Source organism: Mobula hypostoma, chromosome 14 (assembly GCF_963921235.1).
Source record: "Mobula hypostoma chromosome 14, sMobHyp1.1, whole genome shotgun sequence".
Classification (NCBI taxonomy): Eukaryota; Metazoa; Chordata; class Chondrichthyes; order Myliobatiformes; family Myliobatidae; genus Mobula; species Mobula hypostoma.
The window spans coordinates 41,691,659-41,712,585 of record NC_086110.1 but is presented as its reverse complement, the minus strand read 5'-3'; the positions used below and the strand labels follow the sequence as shown (position 1 = coordinate 41,712,585).

General features: G+C 39.8%; 1 protein-coding gene across 1 annotated transcript in view; it reads left to right on the top strand.

The window, feature by feature from the left end:
• Positions 1–20,927, top strand: part of zcchc14 (zinc finger, CCHC domain containing 14) — a 155,496-nt gene that overhangs the window by 73,772 nt on the left and 60,797 nt on the right. Inside the window, exons 6-7 of the mRNA XM_063067000.1 lie at positions 7,120–7,214; positions 15,124–15,184. Coding sequence (XP_062923070.1) covers positions 7,120–7,214; positions 15,124–15,184 — 156 coding nt within the window. The remainder of the gene's footprint in view (positions 1–7,119; positions 7,215–15,123; positions 15,185–20,927) is intronic.

The following is a 20,927-nucleotide window of genomic DNA, read 5'->3' as shown; positions in this document are numbered from 1 at the left end:
GGCCGTTGACCCTACGAGAGGGTTCATCCACCCTTTGACAGATCTTGTTTTTCGTCCTGCAGGGAGTCTAGCCACCCTCCTCACCAGACAAACCTAATGGGGGAGCCGGTTTAGTCGCCGACCACCTGACCATGCGACATGCCGCTGAAAATATGGATATATTGTACTTAGTCACCTAATTCAAATCTTTGAACAGCTAGGGCTTCACCATGGTTTAATGTGGTACCCTACTAGTTACAGGCCCCCAGTCCAAAAATGTTTCTTATTGCAGAAAACAAACTACTGAAGGAAAGAAAATAATAACCTCCTGTGGTGGGGAAGAGGGGTAGGTGACGGGGGAAGAAATTAATATTTCAGGTCAAGACCCTGCATCAGAACTGAGAATGGAGAGGGAAGATAGCCGGAATAAAGAGGAGCACAGGAGGGTAAGACAGGGGTTGATAGATGATGTGGACCAAGGAGGGGTGAGGAATGATGGCCAGATAGAGCTGGATAGGGGAGGACATGGTGCATGAAGAGACTGGAGGGTAATAAGTTGAGACACAAAAGCTATGGCTGCTGGAATCTCATAACGTTCTATGAACATTTCTTCATTATTCCTTTTTTTGCACTATTTGTTTTGTAATTTATACTGATTTTATGTCATTGCATTGTACCTCTGCCACAAAAAAAGCTGAATTTCACATCATATAGGCAATTACAATAAATTGCTTCTGAATCTGATTCTGATAATTAAGTCAGATGATAATGGGAATTATTTAAGAAAGAGATGGCAAATGGAACCAGATGGGGGAATAAATCTGATAGGTGAATTATGTGATTGTGGACTACTTCATATTCTACCTGGATTATCTACAGCCTAACAACATGAACACTGAACTTTCCATTTTCAGGAAATCCGTATCCTTTTGTTTACTGTGAATAATTGAGACCTCTTTTTCATTTACTCTATTTCTTGAACTTGTGCTCTCACCTTTCTCTCCCTCTACAAAGAGAATTTCCCATGTTTCCTGAAAAAAGGCAGAATGAAGAAGTGTTCATAGAATGTTATGAGATTCCAGCAGCCATAGCTTTTGTGTCCCAATTTATTACCCTCCAGTCTCTTTATGCACCATGTCCTCCCCCCCATCCAGCTCTATCTAGCCATCATTTCTCACCCCTCCTTGGTCCTCATCAAACTGACCCCTGTCTTACCCTCCTGTGCTCCTCTTTATTCCGGCTATCTTCCCTCTCCATGAAAGTAGCGTGAATAGCCATTTATATAGAAATATTTTATAAGTAAACAAGATTGAGTTAAACATTCTAAGCTGTTTAACTTGTGGGAGAGATGGGCAAAATGAAAGTGGAGCAGAAAGATGTCAACAAAATAGAGAGAGTAGAGAGGAGATTTACTAAAATGTTACCTGGCTTTCATCTCCTAAGTTACAGAGAAAGGTTGAACAAGTTGGGTTTCTTTGGAGCGTAGAAGGTTGAGGGGGGACTTGATAGAGGTACTTAAAATTATGAGGGGGATCGATAGAGTTGAGTTGAGATAGAGAGGACATGAGTTGAGAGTTAAAGGGCAAAAGTTGAGGGGTAACATAGAAACATAGAAACATAGAAAATAGGTGCAGGAGTAGGCCATTCGGCCCTTCGAGCCTGCACCACCATTTATTATGATCATGGCTGATCCTCCAACTCAGAACCCCGCCCCAGCCTTCCCTCCATACCCCCTGACCCCCGTAGCCACAAGGGCCATATCTAACTCCCTCTTAAATATAGCCAATGAACTGGCCTCAACTGTTTCCTGTGGCAGAGAATTCCACAGATTCACCACTCTCTGTGTGAAGAAGTTTTTCCTAATCTCGGTCCTAAAAGGCTTCCCCTCTATCCTCAAACTGTGGCCCCTCGTTCTGGACTTCCCCAACATCGGGAACAATCTTCCTGCATCTAGCCTGTCCAATCCCTTTAGGATCTTATACGTTTCAATCAGATCCCCCCTCAATCTTCTAAATTCCAACGAGTACAAGCCCAGTTCATCCAGTCTTTCTTCATATGAAAGTCCTGCCATCCCAGGAATCAATCTGGTGAACCTTCTTTGTATTCCCTCTATGACAAGGATGTCTTTCCTCAGATTGGGGGACCAAAACTGCACACAATACTCCAGATGTGGTCTCACCAAGGCCTTGAACAACTGCAGTAGTACCTCCCTGCTCCTGTACTCGAATCCTCTCGCTATAAATGCCAGCGTACCGTTCGCCTTTTTCACCGCCTGCTGTACCTGCATGCCCACTTTCAATGACTGGTGTATAATGACACCCAGGTCTCGTTGCACCTCCCCTTTTCCTAATCGGCCACCATTCAGATAATAATCTATTTTCCTATTTTTGCCACCAAAGTGGATAACTTCACATTTATCCACGTTAAATTGCATCTGCCATGAATTTGCCCACTCACCCAACCTATCCAAGTCACCCTGCATCCTCTTAGCATCCTCCTCACAGCTAACACTGCCACCCAGCTTCGTGTCATCCGCAAACTTGGAGATGCTGCATTTAATTCCCTCATCCAAGAGGGGGAACTTCTTTACTCAGAGAGTGGTAGCTGTGTGGAACGAGCTTCCAGCAGAAGTGGTTGAGGCAGGTTAGATGCTGTCATTTAAAGTTAAATTGGATAGCTATATAGACAGGAAAGGTATGGAGGGTTATGGGCTGAGTGCAGGTCGGTGGGACTAGGTGAGAGTAAGAGTTCGGCACAGACTAGAAGGGCCGAGATGGCCTGTTTCCGTGCTGTAATGGTTATATTAAGGGATGTGATAAAGGCAGCAGAGAAGAAAGATCTTTGTTCAGAAAATAAAGTTAAGAAAGTTTGGATGGAGATACTTGTTTTTGTTCATTTGTTTTTAGTGCTCCTAAAGTAATTGTAGTATGAACAAAGATCTTTCTTCTTTGCTGCCTTTATCACATTCCTTAATATCTGCTCCACTTTCATTTTGCCCATCTCTCCCACAAGTTAAACAGCTTAGAATGTTTAACTCAATCTTGTTTACTTATAAAATATACTGATCGTCATAAAAACAACATACTACAATTACTTATTAGGTTTCCTAGTCTATATATAAAGTCTCCTGTTCTATTATCCTTGTTACATTGCTCATCTAACTGCCTGATTCATACTGTCCCCTGCATTACTGTTAGGAGGCCTAAAAACAAATGAACAAAAACATGCATCTCCATCCAAACTTTCTTAACTTTGACAGTCAGTACATTTAAGAAACAAGGGAACAGTCCATTTTAGATCAAGCATTGTGCAAAGAAAAAGCTTTAATGGAGAATCTGATAGTTAAGGTGTTTCTAGAGACTAACTACACCTCCTCCTGCCCTGTATGTTGTAAGGGTGATAAATGTTCTTTGAACTTTGAACTTTTTTGAACTTTGATCTGCTCTGGGGGGGGGGGGTTCTATTCCAGGATATCTGTAAAATGTCTTTTTTTCAGGAAACAAGAGAAATTCTATCTGTTCACTTTAGAGGGAGAGGAAGGTGAGAGCACAAGTTCAAGAAATAGAGGAAATGAAAAAGAGATCTCAGTTATTCACAGTAAACAGAAGGATAGGGATTTCCTGAAAATGGAAAGTTCAGTGTTCAGATTGTTAGGCTGTAGATAATCCAGGTAGAATATGAGGTAGTCCACAGTCACATAATTCACCTATCAGATTTATTCCCCCATCTGGTTCCATTTGCCACCTCTTTCTTAAATAATTCCCATTATCATCTGACTTAATTATCAGAATCAGATTCAGAAGCAATTTATTTTAATTGCCTATATCATATGAAATTCAGCTTTTTTTGTGGCAGAGGTACAATGCAATGACATAAAATTAGTATAAATTACAAAACAAATAGTGCAAAAAGAAGAATAATGGCTCATTAGCTAACTCTGTGAACAGCCACATGACTTAGCAGTGAGAAGGCCACCTTTCATAAGCAATATCCTTCTCTGATTGCTGTGATTTGGAGTTCAACCAAACAGGAACATTGTGTTGTTCTGATTGAGTGAGTGCTGTGTAAATACTGCCTATACACAATTATCGATAGTCCAGAAGTGACAGATCGTACACCAGCATAAAATTATAAAGAAAATATATTTACAAAATTTTCAACTTTAACAAAGATGTTACAGTAAAAGAAAAGAAAAATAAAAGGGGCCATTACAGTTAAACAAGTCCAATGTGCACATAAATGTTGGAGCTCATTCTGGGGTAGCCATGGGAGTATCTCTTTACTCACGCTCTAGACCCAGAGTCTACGTGAAAGCAGCCGCCACACTCCGAACTTCCCTTGAAGACATCTCAAACTGACTGTCTCTTCGGAGTATCAGCGCTTCCTCCTTGGAGCTATTCATTTACACAAAGCACTTCTTGCAATGGGGACTCTCTAACGGCATTCTGCAGCATTTTCTCTTAGGCCCCACTCTGCAACTCCTGCCAAAAGACCACAACCCAGACTACTGCCCTTCAGCAAACTCTTCCCCATAGTTTTAGAACCTTCTCTCATATCCCACAATCCTGATTGGGTGACACACATTTCTAAGTTGGACAACATGGCTCCTCATCATTAACTGAAGCCAAAACACTCCTTCCAGCATGGCACACTGATTTTACAGAAAGCTGCTAGAATAAACTATCTCACAGCAAAGCAGTAGAAATCTGAATGAGGGCATTACACTACTTATTCACATATTTTGTTATATGTGTGATATATAAATGATAAAATACCTTCAATTTTGTCTGTGCCATTTACCCCCTACTCCAACTCTCTGATTAGAAGTATTCTTTTATGTTTACGCTGTCCCCCTGCCCCTTCCTGACAGACTATGGCTATCATTTCCATTTTGATACCATATACCACTATACATCTTTTTTTAAGTTTATAAATTTCCCCTCACCCACCCCCCAACTATCTTGTTTTAAGCTTTATCTATCATCATAATTTTTCAGTTTTCTGGGATACTGGCCTGACTCCATTCTAATGAAACCCATTCCCATGGGGCAGTCCCAGTGAGTCCTGATAAAGGGTTTTGACCTGAAGTGTCAACAGTTCCTTTCCTCCTACAGTTGTGTTCCTCCAGCTGATTGTTTGTTGTTGCAATGTAACAGACCCAACTTTCTTCAGTACTGGTGCCAGAGCCTCATAACTGAAACCCATTTCTCCCACAGCATCCATGAGCCAGGCAGGATTTTCTGATATAATTTATCCTTGGCCAATTTGCAGAAGTTTTTATTAATAATCCAGAAATTATTGCCTTTGTTTTTCTGCTTTTAAATTTGAGCTCTTGCTGCTCATATCCCTTCAGGGGAACCTCTTCCTTTATCCTATCAATATCACGATCTTCCACCAAGTGCTTTTCTAGCTCCAAGGAACTATCTTCAACACTAGTCTCAGGAAGGCAAAACAATCTTCAGACCTTAGGCTTTCACCCTAAATCTCAAATTATAGTGATCCCAATAACAATATTTTGTTTTCTCCAACATGAATGGCAGCTCCATGATGCTGTTGTGACTTTGCTTGTTTGCTTTGAGGTCTTTGCTCTCATGCACAAAGGCTGGAAGAAGCTCATACTCATTGGACAAATGCAAGAGCTGAAACTCCTAACAATACCTTCTGGATACCCATGTCTACCCCGCTTATGATCGTGTTTTTTTTTCTACCTCTTGACCTAGCAGTACTTAATCTCGGGGGTGTAACTGCTCCTTAAACAATATATCCAAGTAATTTTCTCCCTTGATGCATTGCAGTATTCAAATCTCAGACTCCTTCTCTTTAAATCCAATGTGTTGTTCCTCTCAAGATGCAGACATTTACCACTGATATGGTTGGTAGGGATTCAAGTTGTTTTCCATCATCTCCATATCCTACAGCTGCAATGCATCAACTGATTTGGCCATTTTAAAATTTTATTTAATTAAGTTAATTTATTTAATCACTATCACTACAACCTCTCTGAGGTTCCTTTCTCACCAAAGTCCAACTTTGGAGGATGTACTAAAACATACCACATTGTTAGGCATATTAACAATTATATTCCCACATTCCCATTTGAATCACTTTGCTTCTAGCTGGTTACCCAATTAACTGGGAAATTAAAAGTAAATTAAATAAATACACTTTTAAAGTGGGCATGTGGCCAAGTGGTTAAGGCATTGGACTAGCGACCTGAAGGTCGTGAGTTCGAGCCCCAGCTGAGGCAAAATGTTGTGCAAGGCACTTAATCACACATTGCTGTGCGACAACCTTGTCAGAAGATATACAACCTTGCCCAGGCCTGCACCCTGGAGAGTGAAGGCTTTTCAGGCACAGATCCATGGTCTCGCAAGACTAACGGATGTCTTTTACACTTTTAAAATGAACTTGCACTAACCCCTTACTTAGTCTGTGCTCATTTACACTTAGAAAAACAGAGGCATTTTAGATTCAGCTGATAAACAAAGTAACATGTCCAGTCTGATTACAACATGTGTGTTAGAATTTTTAATATTCTTAACGTTTGCCTGGAGCACCACTTTATGGGCATAATCAAAAAGGTGTCCAGACCTCAGTGTCTGACTACAGTTTTTTTCGATGCTGTTATTACACAGAAAGAGCTGACAAAAGAATGAAATCCCAACTGACATAATCCCAAGAACAACAATCTATAAATGAGATAGAGAGTGTTTTAAGTGCTACTCTGAACTTTAAATGCAAACTTAATTTAAGCTACAAACGTATACTACCGACCACAGTATATAACAGTTCAACCGGTATTTAAAGCCAGAAAAGAGCTTTTAAACTTCTTTGGGGGTAATTTCAAATTAATAGTTATATTTTTATGTTTGTAAGTTTTTAATGTAAGCTGTCTGCTTAAGAAACATTTTCCCCTTTGTATTGGTTGTGCTCTTATTGGAGGAAAAGCCCAATATCTTGATTTTGTAAGTGTAAAGGCCCTTTTCCTCTTCTAGTGTTGATTACAGATGATATTACTATAAACAGCCAGTATGCTTTAACTTAATTGACCATTGTATTGTGTAATCAGCATTTCAAAATGAAACCATTGTAGTATTAATTGTCCTGTACATTTATTTTACTGAATTTATATTTTGTCAGATATTTGATATCCTTGCCTTCTCATATGATCAAAACTGACCACATACAGAAATTTTTCAGCACCACAACAGTTAATCAGACCAGCCAGCATCTGAGTAAGTAACTTGATACAGTTTTTTTTTGTTTTATGTTTTTGCATGAAATGCAATAGAATTTCATCAAAAAACTGAATCAGCAGTCAGGCATTTACTGTGCGAGTAGCACAAATTTTAGAAATTTATTCCTGGCTTTCTGAATGTAGTATGCAAGAAAGTGAAGAGACTGGCATCCAAACACAGAGACATCAAATAGCAGGGAATACACACTTTGATGTCTCTTCTGAAAAGTTGTTTTACACACTTAGCTAGATCTTAACAGAGTGTTGAGGTGGAATTCACTATGAGTTTAAATGTGCACTAGCTCATATGGTTCTTTGCTAGAAACCATTGCCTTCCAGTTAAGTACTCCTTATTACATGTTCTTTCTATTTTATGTGTTTTGTTTTTGTGGAAAATGTTGCTGTGCTCTTTGAGGTTTGTTTTCAGAGGTTATATAACACCAACTCTGGGCTTTATGAGATTTTCCTGTCTAGGCATGTAAAGGCGTATGGCAAGTATTGCTAGAGTATTATCAAATCAGTAAAAGATGCCCTCTGATCTGACCAAAACTTGCTGGTCTTCCAGTGCATAGAGCTGTCTGTGATAGTCTGTTATCACTGGGACATTACAAACCTAGGATGTCATTCTGAGGGACACACTGATGTTTGGTACAGTCACAGCAAATGTCGAAAGGGGAGAACAGTATCGTTTAAGGGCCTGTTGCTTACTGAGGGGCTGTTGTTCATTAAAAGAAAACCCTTGGGATCTTGGATTCAAGATTCTTCGCTGAAGGAATGTATAGAAAGGCATATTTATGTCGTACTGATGTCATGTAATGATGCAGCATTTTCTGAGAATGGTGACAATTGAATGTCCTGTATCAGAATCAGAATCAGGTTTATTATCACCAGCATGTGATGTGAAATTTGTTAACTTAGCAGCAGCAGTTTAATGCAATACATAATCTAGCAGAGAGAGAAATAATAATAATAAATAAAATAAAACGTAATAATAAATAACAAGCAAATCCGTTATGTATATTGAAGAGATTTTTTTTAATGTGCAAAAGCAGAAATATTGTATATTTAAAAAAAAAAGTGAGGTAGTGTTCAAAGCATCAATGTCCATTTAGGAATCAGATGACAGAGGGGAAGAAGCTGTTCCTGAATCGATGAGTGTGTGTCTTCAGTGATGGTAACAGTGAGCAAAAGGCAGGCCCTGGGTGCTGGAGTTCCTTAATAATGGATGCTGCCTTTCTGAGACACCGCTCCCTAAAGGTGTCCTGGGTACTTTGTAGGCTAGTGCCCAAGATGGAGCTGACTAGATTTACAACCTTCTGCAGCTTCTTTCGGTCCTGTGCAATAGCCCCTCCATACCAGACAGTGATGTAGCTGTCAGGATGCTCTCCATGTTACAACTATAGAGGTTTTTGAGATGCCAAATCTCTTCAAATCACTGTCTTGCCTTCTTGCCTTCTTCATAACTACCTGGATATTTTGGGACCAGGTTAGATCCTCAGAGATCTTGACACCGAGGAACTTGAAGCTGCTCACTCTCTCCACTTTGAGGATTGGTATGTGCTCCTTTGTCTTATCCTTCCTGAAGTCTACAATCAGCTCTTTCGTCTTACTGATGTTGAGTGCCAGGTTGTTGCTGTGGCACCATTCCACTAGTTGGCATATCTCACTCCTGTACGCCCTCTTGAGATTCTACCAACAATGGTTGTATCTTCAACAAATTTGTAGATGGTATTTAAGCTATGTCTAGCCACACAGTCATGTGTATACAGAGAGTAGAGCAGTGGGCTAAGCACACACCCCTAAGGTGCGCCAGTGTTGATCATCAGCGAGGAGGATATGTTATTACCAATCTGCACAAACTGTGGTCTTCCGGTTAGGAAGTCAAGGATCCAGTTGCAGAGGGAGGTACGGAGGCCCAGGTTCTGCAACTTCTTAATCAGGATTGTGGGAATGATGGTATTAAATGCTGAGCTATAGTCAATGAACAGCATCCTGATGTAGGTGTTTGTGTTGTCTAGGCGGTCTAAAGCCTTGTGGGGAGCTGTTGAGATTGTATCTGCCATTGACCTATTGTGGCGATAGGCAAATTTTTGCAAATTCTATGAATAAAGAAGGATTTGTGAAATTAAAACTATGTTCTTTCCCATCTCATCCCATCCTCTTTTCCCGTCCTTGCGATACCCCCAGAATCTCAGGTTCTTCCTGTGTGCCTGCCTGTACCAGTACAGCTAAGAGTCCCTGAAATACAACTGTTCTGCAAACAGATCACTGCATTTATGTAGATAATCATTGATTCCTCAATGGATATATTTTTATAGTACATTTATTTGTAAAAAAAGATGTGGATTGGGGCTGACTTCATGAGTACATAAATCCAGAAACTGCAAATCAGCAGATAACAAGGTGTAATTTTGTTTTAGGTGCCAACCAGTTTCTAGCCTTGTCCTTCTTTGTTTCCTCTTCCTCTGTCTTTTGAAGTCAAAAGTTGGGGATTCAAATTCCTGTGATTTTTGAGCAAATGTAAAAGTAGAAAATTTGACTGTATCCTAAAAGTAGTTTGGAATATGAGCTTCACTTAAGATCAGTTGCTATTAACTGGTTATAAATGTCATAACTGCTTTAAAAGACCTACTTTTCTCATAAAAATAGAGCTTATAACAGATTTATTTTTGATGTATGACATATACCCGACCTCTTTTGCTGGTATTTTGATAACAGGAAGTTCCGCTTCTTGTATTGAGTTTATCACCTTGGTTGTCAGTTTCTATCCTGCTCTCAGCAAAGCCAAAAGTAGATTGGATGACCGCATTTTTTTTTTTGAAACAGCTGAAATGTGACCACGAATTTCCAACTATCTGATGCATTAATTCTTCATCTTTTTGCTTCACTCAGGTCCCTCCACTTTTTGTTTAAAACAGTTTTGTTCTGAGCTCAAGTACTTCCATCTTCTGTACATAATTATTGACAAACTTCAACTCATTCAGAACACAGCTGCTAGACTTTTAACTAAAACTAGGATGAGGGAGCGTATCACTCCCATCCTATCTACTCTGCATTGGCTTCCTGTATCTTTTAAAATTGATTTTGAAGTTCTCTTATTTGTTTTGAAGCTCTTAATGGTCTAGGACCAGAGTACATCACAGAACCACTTTCGTTTTATAATCCTGCTCAAACAATCAGGTCTTCTTCTGCTGGTCACTTAAATTTAAACAGACTCTCTCAAAAGATAATGGGCTTCTTTGAATTATGCTCCTAAATTCTGGAATTCAATTCTTCTCAGATGGTACTTATGAACACCAGCACAAAATCTATTTACTTAAACTTGGTTTTAACGAACATCTTTTTATCTTTTATTTTTATGTTTGCACTTTATCGGTATGAAGAGGGTTCTTTATACCAGTTATTATTATCAATGAACTACAGTCAATATATTTCCATCAATTTTGTTTGAGATTTCTAGCATTTGCTCCACAATCCTGTGATGATTTCTCATAATTATTTGGCAAATGCCACTTCCTCAAACATTTGTTCTCTTTCATCACTTACGATCACCTTGCACCATTACTCTTTCCACTTCAAAGTTGCTGGTGAACGCAGCAGGCCAGGCAGCATCTCTAGGAAGAGGTACAGTCGACGTTTCAGGCCGAGACCCTTCGTCCTGACTATTATACTATTACAGCCTCAATATGCAGTGTTACATTGGTCATTATGTGACCCCAGACTAAATCTACAATTGGGAAAAATAAATTCATTTGGAACACCTTCTTGTAAATTGTGTGACCACAGAAACATACAAGGCAAATAAGTTTTTATTGGCGTGCATCTCATCTAAACTCTCTCAAGTAAGTTTGTTTCTGCAATGGTTACACATTAGCTAGAGCTCCACAATGATGGTTGGAGGCAGGACAAATATGTCCAGGTTCCCCAAGTTTTAAAAAAAAGTACATTATGATAGACCTTAATGTCCAAGTGTTATTTGGAGCTTAATGTTTTCTAAGTCAGTGGTGATAGAATCCTACCTTGTAGATGCCATTATTCTAGCAGTGATGGCTGATCTCTATCATGTATGTCATTTTGCAGCAGACCTTTCCAATAAGAAGGCCAGTGGGGTTTTCTGCTGCTTGAGAAGTTCTCTCGTCATCATTATTGGCCAATGTTCCTCTATTCTTATCTCCTCTATCCACTCTTACTCCTCTTTCAGAGCATTTTTCACTTTTAAGATCTCGGGCAAAGCTCATCCTTAATAATGCATTCCAACATCTTCCCAACCATTGAAGTCAGGCTAATTGCTTGTAATTCCCTTTCTTCTGCCTTCCTCCTTTCTTAAAAAGTGGAGTGGCATTTGCTGTTTTCCAGTCCTCTGGAACTATTCCAGAACCTAGTGATTCTTGAAAGATCATTACTAATACCTCCTAAATCTCCTCAACTACCTCTTTCAGAACTCTGGGATGTAGTTCCATCTGATCCAGGTGACTTATCTACTTTCAGATCGTTCAGCTTCTCAAGCACCTTCTCCTTAGTAATAGCAACTACACTCACTTATGCCCTCTGTCCATCTGAGGAGTTCACATTAAAAACATTACTTATTAAATGTAGTCACCATTCCACATGAAAGGCTGGACCTTAGAGATTATCCTTTGGTTTCTGATTCCTTTCTATGGTTCAACTAATGTAGCAGTACATTCTTACAATGACATCTAGTAAAGATTTGGGAGTCCATGGGCAGCATCTTTGGAACCCTTGAGATGAAATTTTGGTAACTCTAACCTCAGTACTTTCCTGAGGGAGTTGAGTATCATCATCCGCTGCATGCTTCATTATCTTACCTAACCTTTGCAAGAAGTCTTCCAGGAGGGAGATAAAAAGTTCAGGTAAAATTAGATGGAAAGAGAAGGATGTGGGCAGATAGTGATGAAGTATGCCTTTCTCTGGAGATGCTTGTTATGTGAAGATTCTCTAGAAAAATCCATTCTGCATGTTGAATACTCTAACAAGTAGAAAATATCTTGGGAACTATGAATATTTCCTGGCTTTTACATGCCATTTTGGCTGTAGTTAATCTCACCAAGAATTGGTTTTGTAGGCATGGTGCTATGAAAGATTCCACTTCAGACCATTTCAGGCTCTTCTGAAATAAAGGAGAGGTTACAGAGAAAGCATCATTTGCTTTTTGTTTTACTTAAACCCATGCTTAAAGATGGATCAAAGATAGTTCTATCACTGTCCACTGGAGTCATGAAGAGTTCAATACACATTTAGAAGAATTATGAAGTTGCCTTGCCTTGCCTTGTGCCCTTAACTCCCGGTGGAGTCGTCGGGGTGCTGTCATTACAAGCTTTGCACCAGTCTGTTCCATCTGTTGTGGTTGTGTGCCAGAGCCTGGGTCACCACAAATGTTTTCCCTGTCCGTTCTTTAATATTGTCCGTCCATCTTTTCCTCTGTCTACCTCTCCTTCTTTTCCCCTCCACAGTTCCTTGTAGAACGGTCTTTGCAAGGCCACTGGATCTTGTTATGTGGCTGTACCATTTCAGCTTTCTTTTCTTCACCGTTGTGAGAAGGTCTTCATGGGGGGACAGTGTGGTGCTGGATGGTCTTGTGGACCTGCTCGTTTGTGATGTGGCCCGAGTATGAGATACCCAATATGTTGCGATAACATCTCATTTTCAATGCCTGTATCTTCCTCTTTAGCTCTGCTGTGAGGGTCCATGTCTCACAAGTGTACAGGATGATGGAGAATACCAATGCATGCAGGAGTCTGATCTTGTACTTCATGGTGGTGTTGCTGTTCCTCCATATTGTCTTGAGTTTGGATAGTGCAGTCATTGTCTGTGCGGTTCTTGCCAGGACTTCTGGTCTTGATCCTTCATCACTGATGATTGCCTCCAGGTATTTAAACTGCTGCACTGTCTCAAGTTTTTGACCATGGACTGAGATGTATGTTGTGATGGCACCGTTGGCATTTGCCATGAGCTTGGTTTTCTCAGCACTTATTTCCATTCCAAACTTTGTGGAGGCTCTGTCAAGATGGCTGACCAGGTTGGCCAGTTCGTCGTCTTTTCCTGCAAGTCCATCAATGTCATCAGCAAATCTTAGGTTTGTGAGGTGCCTCCCTCCGATGCTGACTGTGCCCTCATGATCTTCAAGGGCAACACTCATCATTCATTCCAGGAAGATGTTGAAGAGAGTGGGGGAGAGGAGGCAGCCCTGACGGACTTCTACAGATTGGAACCACTCCCTGATGGTGCCCTGAGTGAGTACTGCACTGGTTGCCTTGGTGTAAAGCTGATGGATTGTATGAATCAGCTTCTGCCCCATGTTGAATTTCTTCATGGTGGTCCATAAGGCATCATGCCAGACTCTGTCAAATGCCTTCTTGAAGTCTGTGAAGACGTGGTTGAACTCTCTCTGGTGCTGAAGGTGTTTCTTACAGGGGGTGCAGAAGTTGAAAGTCTGCTCAGTGGTGCTTCTGCCCTTATGGAAGCCTGCTTCTTTCTCGGCAATGATGTCTTCTGCCTGAAGTCTCAGTCTGTTCAAGACGATTCTGAGTATTACCTTGCTTACATGGCTGATCAAACTGATGGTATGGTAATTCTGGCAGCATTGGAGATTGCCTTTCTTGGGAGGCACAGATATCAACGACTAAGTCCAAGGTGTTGGCCATTCATCTGTCTGCCAGATCTTATTGCAGATGGTGGTAAGCATGTCTATCATGGCCTCTCCTCCATGCTTCAGCAGTTAAGCAGGGATGTTGTTAACTCCTGCTGACTTCCCACACTTCAGTGATCGTATTGCAGCTTCAACTTCTTCACACATGATTGGATAGTCTTCCTCATTGGAAGATTCCTGCACATTCAGCACACAATCAACTAATGTCATTGTGGATATTTGCAGAGAATGCTTCGACATTCTCTCATTAATTATGGAGTTTGGGTGATCCTAATCAGCAATTAGCTGTGAGATGTGGTCGTTAATTGCAGAAATGCTGAGAATGACCATGACCCTGACCTCCGTGGACTAAGAAGTCAACTCATACTAGAAAAGTGACTTCTGCTTGAGGTCACAGAAGCTCATAGATGCCATGGAGGATAAAAAATGTAGTTTTTACATTGGTCCATTAAATATCATGAGATGTCAGCAAAAGCAAGATCATGTTGTTTTGTGAATAACTAAGAACAGTCATTTACAAGAGAAAATCTGTAGATCCTGGAAATCTGAGCAACATACACAAAATGCTGGAGGAACTCAACAGGCCAGGCAGCATCTATGGAAAAAAGTACAGCTGATGTTTCAGGCCGAAACCCTTCAGCAGGACTCCTGCTGAAGAACAGTCATTTTTTTTCAGATTTGTGAGGTTGAAAATCCCACCAAAGATGACATTTGCATGTTCCACTACAGTTGACATATATTTTTAATTTTGGGAAGAAAGTGTAAAGGAAAATTAAGACCCTGGCAAAAGAATAAATAAACAAAATTTCTTGATTAATTTTAAGATATGCAGAAATGTGGGCAAAATTGTTCTACTCATGGTTAAGCTAACTTTTAACAGTACAGTACAATATTTATGGAGTTGTGTGAATGTATTTCTAGCCCCCTGACTTCAACAACATTACTGAGTAGCCTTTTCAAAATCACATATTAAGAAGAAAGAGTAACTGCATTTCATGGGTACAACAAATTTCATACCAGAGTTTGAAAAACAATAGTTCTCTCCTGGTGAACTTGCCTTATACAGATGTGAAAGCATGAACAACAACAAAAAATCCTCTAAATATAATTTTTAAAATATTTTTAACTATGAAGAATATGTTCATGATGATTGTGGTTGTGTAGCTTTGAATTCTATCTGTAGAGTAAAGATACATAAGCTACATCTTTAACATGTGTTGTAATGTATTTTTCTATTCAGATACCAATCCCATACCAGTGATGTTACACAAAGCTAACACAAGCAATGGTGCAGCTGTAAGGTAAGTGTAGATTTATGCATGGCAGCATTATAGCAAATAAATATAAATAACTGGCTGAATGGTCATTAATAATTTAATAATTAATCTGATTTATTAAAGGATACCAAATGGCCTAATTCTACTCCTATATCTTATGGTCTTATGTACATTTATTCATTTAAATGTTAATGTTACTTCTGCAAATCAAATTGTCTTTTTTGTATGTTTTTTATTTCTGTGCAGAACTTGTTTTCCTCATTGCTCATATTTGAAACTTTATCACCTTTCTTATCAAAAATTTAGATTTTGAAGAGGAGAAATCTGTCTGATTATTTTTGCCTATTAAACATCTTATCAGTTTACATTCTAATCAATTTTTTTCTTGTATTGAAATACATTGAATTTGCTTTCTACTCCACAAGAATACAGTAAACTTGCCAAATAGAGTTATTTGGATGTTTAGTTACTTTTATGCAGAAATATAAAAAAAAAGTTTGTAGAAAAAACTAAAGGCTTTTTTTAAAAAACATATTAATACAAAATTATATTCTCATTTTTCATTGCCATAGCTTGATATTAGTTTGGCTTTGGCTTATACTTCAAATAAGCTTGGTTAGTTTGCCACAAAATACTGTATTAGGATTAAAAGCTTCAGAATTACAAACTACAAGCACTTACTGGTATTGGGGAAGGCTTTTCCTGTGATTGACTGGGCTGTATCCATTACTACCATTCAAGGGCATTGATGTTTCAATACCAGTCAGTATACTTACTCTCCACTGTTCATCAAAAGATGTTTGTTAAAATTTTAGATGATATGCTGAACCTATGCAAATTTCCAAGAAAGTAGAGGCACTGTGCTGCCTTCTGAGTAATGGCACTCATTTTCTGGATCCAGGACAGATCCTCTGAAATGACAATGTCGAGGAATTTAACTTGCTGACCTTCACCACCTCTGATCTCCCAATAAGGACTGAATCATTGACTTCCAGTTTTCTCCACCTGTAGTCAATAATCAGCTCTTTGGATTTGACGACGTTGAGTGAGAGGTTGTTGTGGCACCATTCAGCCAGATTTTCACTCTTCCTTCTACATGCTGATTCATCACCATCTTTGATTCAGCCCAGAATAGTCAGTCAAACTTAACTATGGCATTGGAGCTGTACTTGGCCTCACAGCTGAACGTATAAGGTTAGTAGAGTAGGGGACTAAGCACACAGCCTAGTGATGCACCTGTGCTGATGGTGATTGTGGAGGAGATTTTGTTGCTAATCTGCACTGACTGCGATCTGCAAGTGAGGAAATCGAGGATCTAGTTGCACAAGGATGCCAAGATCTTGGAACTTATTAATTAGTTTTGAGGAGATGATAGTGTTTAAAGCAGAGCTGTAGTCAATGAAAAGAATCTGGATGTATGTATCTTCATTGTCCAGATATTTCAAGGCTGAGTGAAGAGCCAATGAAATGGCATCTGCTGTTGATCTGTTGTGATAGTAGGCAAATTAAAGTGGATCCAACTCGCCCCTCAATGGTGGACTGTATAAGAACACAATTTATTTAAATGGCAATTTATATTTCTCCAGAAACACAGCAGAAATGCTAATAACTATTCAAAAGTAGCTAATAATGTTATTTTGCTTTCAAATTTGCTGCCTTTGTGAAACTTACAGCAGATTGCTAAAATAAGGCTGAACAGATTAAAATGCTGATGAGAATTTTGATGCATACTTTGAGCTACAGTATGTGTAAAAGAATTATTAATATGGAGATAATTGTTGACCTGAGATATTGTGTAACACAGGGGTCCCCAACCTTTTTTGCACCGCAGACCGGTTTAATATTGACAATATTCTTGCGGACCGGCTGACGGGGTTGAGGGGTGGGGGCTGTTAATCACAACCAGAATATAGGTGATAAGTCAACTGTAAGTCACTTATCAGTGGCTAATACACTCAATTTTGTTTCTAAAAGGGTTTATCTAACGAATTTAATATTAAACACACAGCGCATATTTTCCTCGCATGAATATAGTGATAAATCAATTATAAGGGGGTTCCTTATGTCCAGTCTATTCCGCAATTTAGTTTTCGTTGCATTCATTGCAGAAAACTCTGCTTTGCAGAGATATGATGTTGGAAATGGAAGCAATGTTTTCAATGCTTTTGTGGCTATCTCACGATACTCAGCCTTGACTTTGATCCAGAATGCTGGCAGAGATGTTATGTCAAACATACTTTTCAGCCCACCGTCATTTGTAAGCTGGAGGAGTTGATCTTCTTCTCACGCTGACATGGATGATTCACCGGGGACATTCACAAATGGGTCACGAACCCATTCCTTTGCACATCTTGGGTCATTTGTGGTTGGGAAGTGATGCTCGAATTCTGTCGACAGTGAAGATAGGTGATCGCACACCAGCTGTGAGAAGGATGGTGCAGCCTCAGTCTCTCCCAAAATCCCAGCTAATGTTGGGAACATGACAAATATGCCCCTGTCCACTCGCCGTCCCCACAGTTCCAGTTTGGCTGTGAAAGCAGACACTTTACCTGCCAACTTGAAGACAGTTGTCATTCTTCCCTGAAGTTACAAATTGAGTAGGTTGAAGATGTCACACAGATAAGCGAGTTTTGCTATTCACTCCTCGTCACTGAAGTGTGCTGCCAGTGGTGACTTTTTTCTTGAAAGAAATCTCTGTAGCTGCTCTCTTATCTCAAAAACCCTGGCCAGGGCTCTTCCTTTTGATAGCCACCTGACTTCAGTGTGTAGGAGAAGGCATTTGTGCTCTGCATCCATTTCCTCACGGAGCTGCTCAAACAGACGTCAGTTCAGGGCTTTTGCTTTGATGTGATTGATAACTTCAACAATGCACTCAGTACGCTGTTAAGATCAGGTGACATTTTTTGGCTAGCCAGCATTTCCCTGTGTGTGACACAGTGTGTAGACTGGCATTCAGGAGCAACCACTTTGACTCGGGTAGTGAAACCAGATTCGTTAAGCCGTTCCAACAGCTGTGCTTCAATGTCCTCCGCTATGTCATCGATTCTCCTTGAAACTGTGGTAGCTGAAAGAGAAACCTGTGCCATCTTGTTAGCTGCAGCTTCTCCCAACAGTTCACGGCACATGGCCTTGGCAGCAGGCAGATCAATTCTTCACCAACAGTGAAAGGCTTCTTAGCCTTAGCAATACGAATAGCCACTAAGTACGATGCTCTCAGAGCAGCAGCATTTGTGGAGGTGATTGCTCTCAGCACTTGCTTCTGTTCTGCTTGCTCATGTTTTTTCCGCTCAAAAAACTAACGGGTTTGTCTTTAAGTGCAGGGTGCTTGGACTCAAGGTGCCGAAACAGTTTTGAGGGTTTCATTGCCTCATTAGACAGCATGTCTCCACATGTCACACACAGGGGGCTTGGAGCGTGCGAGTCACTGGTCGCAATAAAGCCATTTTTCATGTACGACTCGTCGTATTTCCTGTTGAAGGAAGCTTCCTTTTTTTTTGCAGTCTCAGCCTCAGCTGTCTCTGCGTTATCATCATAGTAAGGCCTTTTATGTCCCCTACCATCTCTTCCAAGGAAACTCTCAAGCGACGTTTGTTTTTTACTCATCAAGTAGTTGCAGGTTAATGACTGACTGATGACCTTGCGTGAGTAATGACCTCGTGTGCGTTCAAGTTCAACAGTGGGCGTGACAGGGAATGAGGAAAAGTGCAGCTGACACATATCGTTTCATATCACCAAATCATATTGTTTCTTCGTGGCCCGGTGGCACATGCTTTGTGGCCCAGTGATTGGGGACCACTGGTGTAACATACTTATTACACTAAGACATTCTTCTCGAAAGAATAAGAAAACTCTTGTCACCCATTGAGTAGAATCTCTGTCTTTTATTATGCTTATGATTCAAATTCTAGGTATATGATACAAAAGTGTCAAATAATTTGCATTATTTTGACTGCAGTCATTTATTGCTATTTACTTGATTTCTTCTTCCATTTAACAGCTGAACTATTTAATGAGCAGTTCAATGCACCCTAAACTGTGTTGTTGCTGTCATTCAACTCACCATAGCAAAGACTCACTCTACATTCTATATCCCATTGAATAGTGATATTCTTGTTAGAAAAGTAACATTTCAGCAGTTACTGATTGGCTATATAGGAAGCCTTCTTATAAAAATGCTGACCTAAAATATAACTAGAAATGAGAGTGTATAAGTGGTGTTGCACTTTGGGAGAACAAACTAGGCTAGGACTTGCACAGTGAGTAATAGGGCATGGAGGTGTGCAGTAGAATGGGGGGATCTGGGAATATGGATCCGTAACTCTTTGAAGGTGGCGTCACAGGTAGATAGGGTTGTAGAGAGCTTTTGGCACATTGGCCTTCATAAATTCAAGTACTGAATACAGGAGTTCGGATGTTATGTTGGAGATGTATAAATGGTGGTGAGGCCTAATGTGTAGTATTGTGCACTTTTAGTCACCTTCGTATGGGAAAGATGTGAATAAGATTGAAAGAGTACAGAGAAAATGTACAAGGATGTTGCTGGGACTGGAGGACCTGAGTCATAGGTTAGGACTTTATTCCTCAGAGCATAGAAGAATGATATTATTTTCCTTTTGGAACATTGCAGGGAAACTTTGCAAGAGCACGTTATCCTGGGGTGCCAATTTTTAATTTTTAAAAAATATTGTCTTACTCTGCTTCTAATATTTTGTATATCTGTGCATTTGTAATGTTATTGTGAAACTGTGGTTTTCTTTGGGATCAATAAAGTGTCTATCCTTCCTCCCTCCCCCTCAACATGTCTTCACTCCTCAAAGCTAAACTGAGAGAGCATAAAGGATATTATGTGCTTACTTTAAATCTCAAGTCCTCCCCATTTTGTCTGATCTACATGATTTGATCTCTCTCGAAGCCCACTGACTCTGATTTTAACGCCTACTCCAACTATTACCTGACTCAGTTTTTTCTAGCTGCCAATGTATGCCCACACCCTACTTCCCCAACCCATCAGCAATCTGTCTCCCCAATCAGAGCAACTCCCCCAACAGTCTACTGGTCGTTGTTAATTACCCTAAACAGTTCTTATTGCCAGTTACAAACTCTAAACTGCATCTGACAAACTCTGCCCGCTTTAAAGGTTTCAGACTAAAAATAAGAAGATTAATTTCATAAATATATGTTTTATATTGAAATTATTGGTGAGGTTAAGCGCAAGTATGACTATAATGGAAGATATCCGCCTGCAGCTTCTGGAGTACACTCATGCTTAGTCATTGAGGAAATCTTGAAGCTATGGTCTCTTTCTTTCTCCAAATCCTTTCTTTTATTTTGCTCATTATATTGCTCTCTATACATGAGTTGAATTGAATTTAAATGGTTTATACTTTTTAGTTTGTCCTTGCCTGCCTCAGTGATGATTTTTCAAAGAGTATTGTCATTCATGTAGATGCCACAGATATCCTGTAGAGGGTGATAGCCTGTTGCCACTCAAAAGCCTGAGTAGAGTGTATAGCCAAAAACATGCAGAATGGCAGCAAGCAGCATTTCTTTGCCAGTAACTGACTGCAGAATTCAGCTCAAAGGTTTCTTTTTAATGATATCTGAAATAAATTATTTATATTCAGAATTAACAGAGAGGTAGCTATCATGAAAACAGACTTTGATTTGTGAGTTAATTTATTCTCACTTATTACTGAACGGCACAAGTGCTTTTTGGTTTTACATCCTCTTGATAAGATGTTGAGGATGAAGATAGAAAAATGCAATC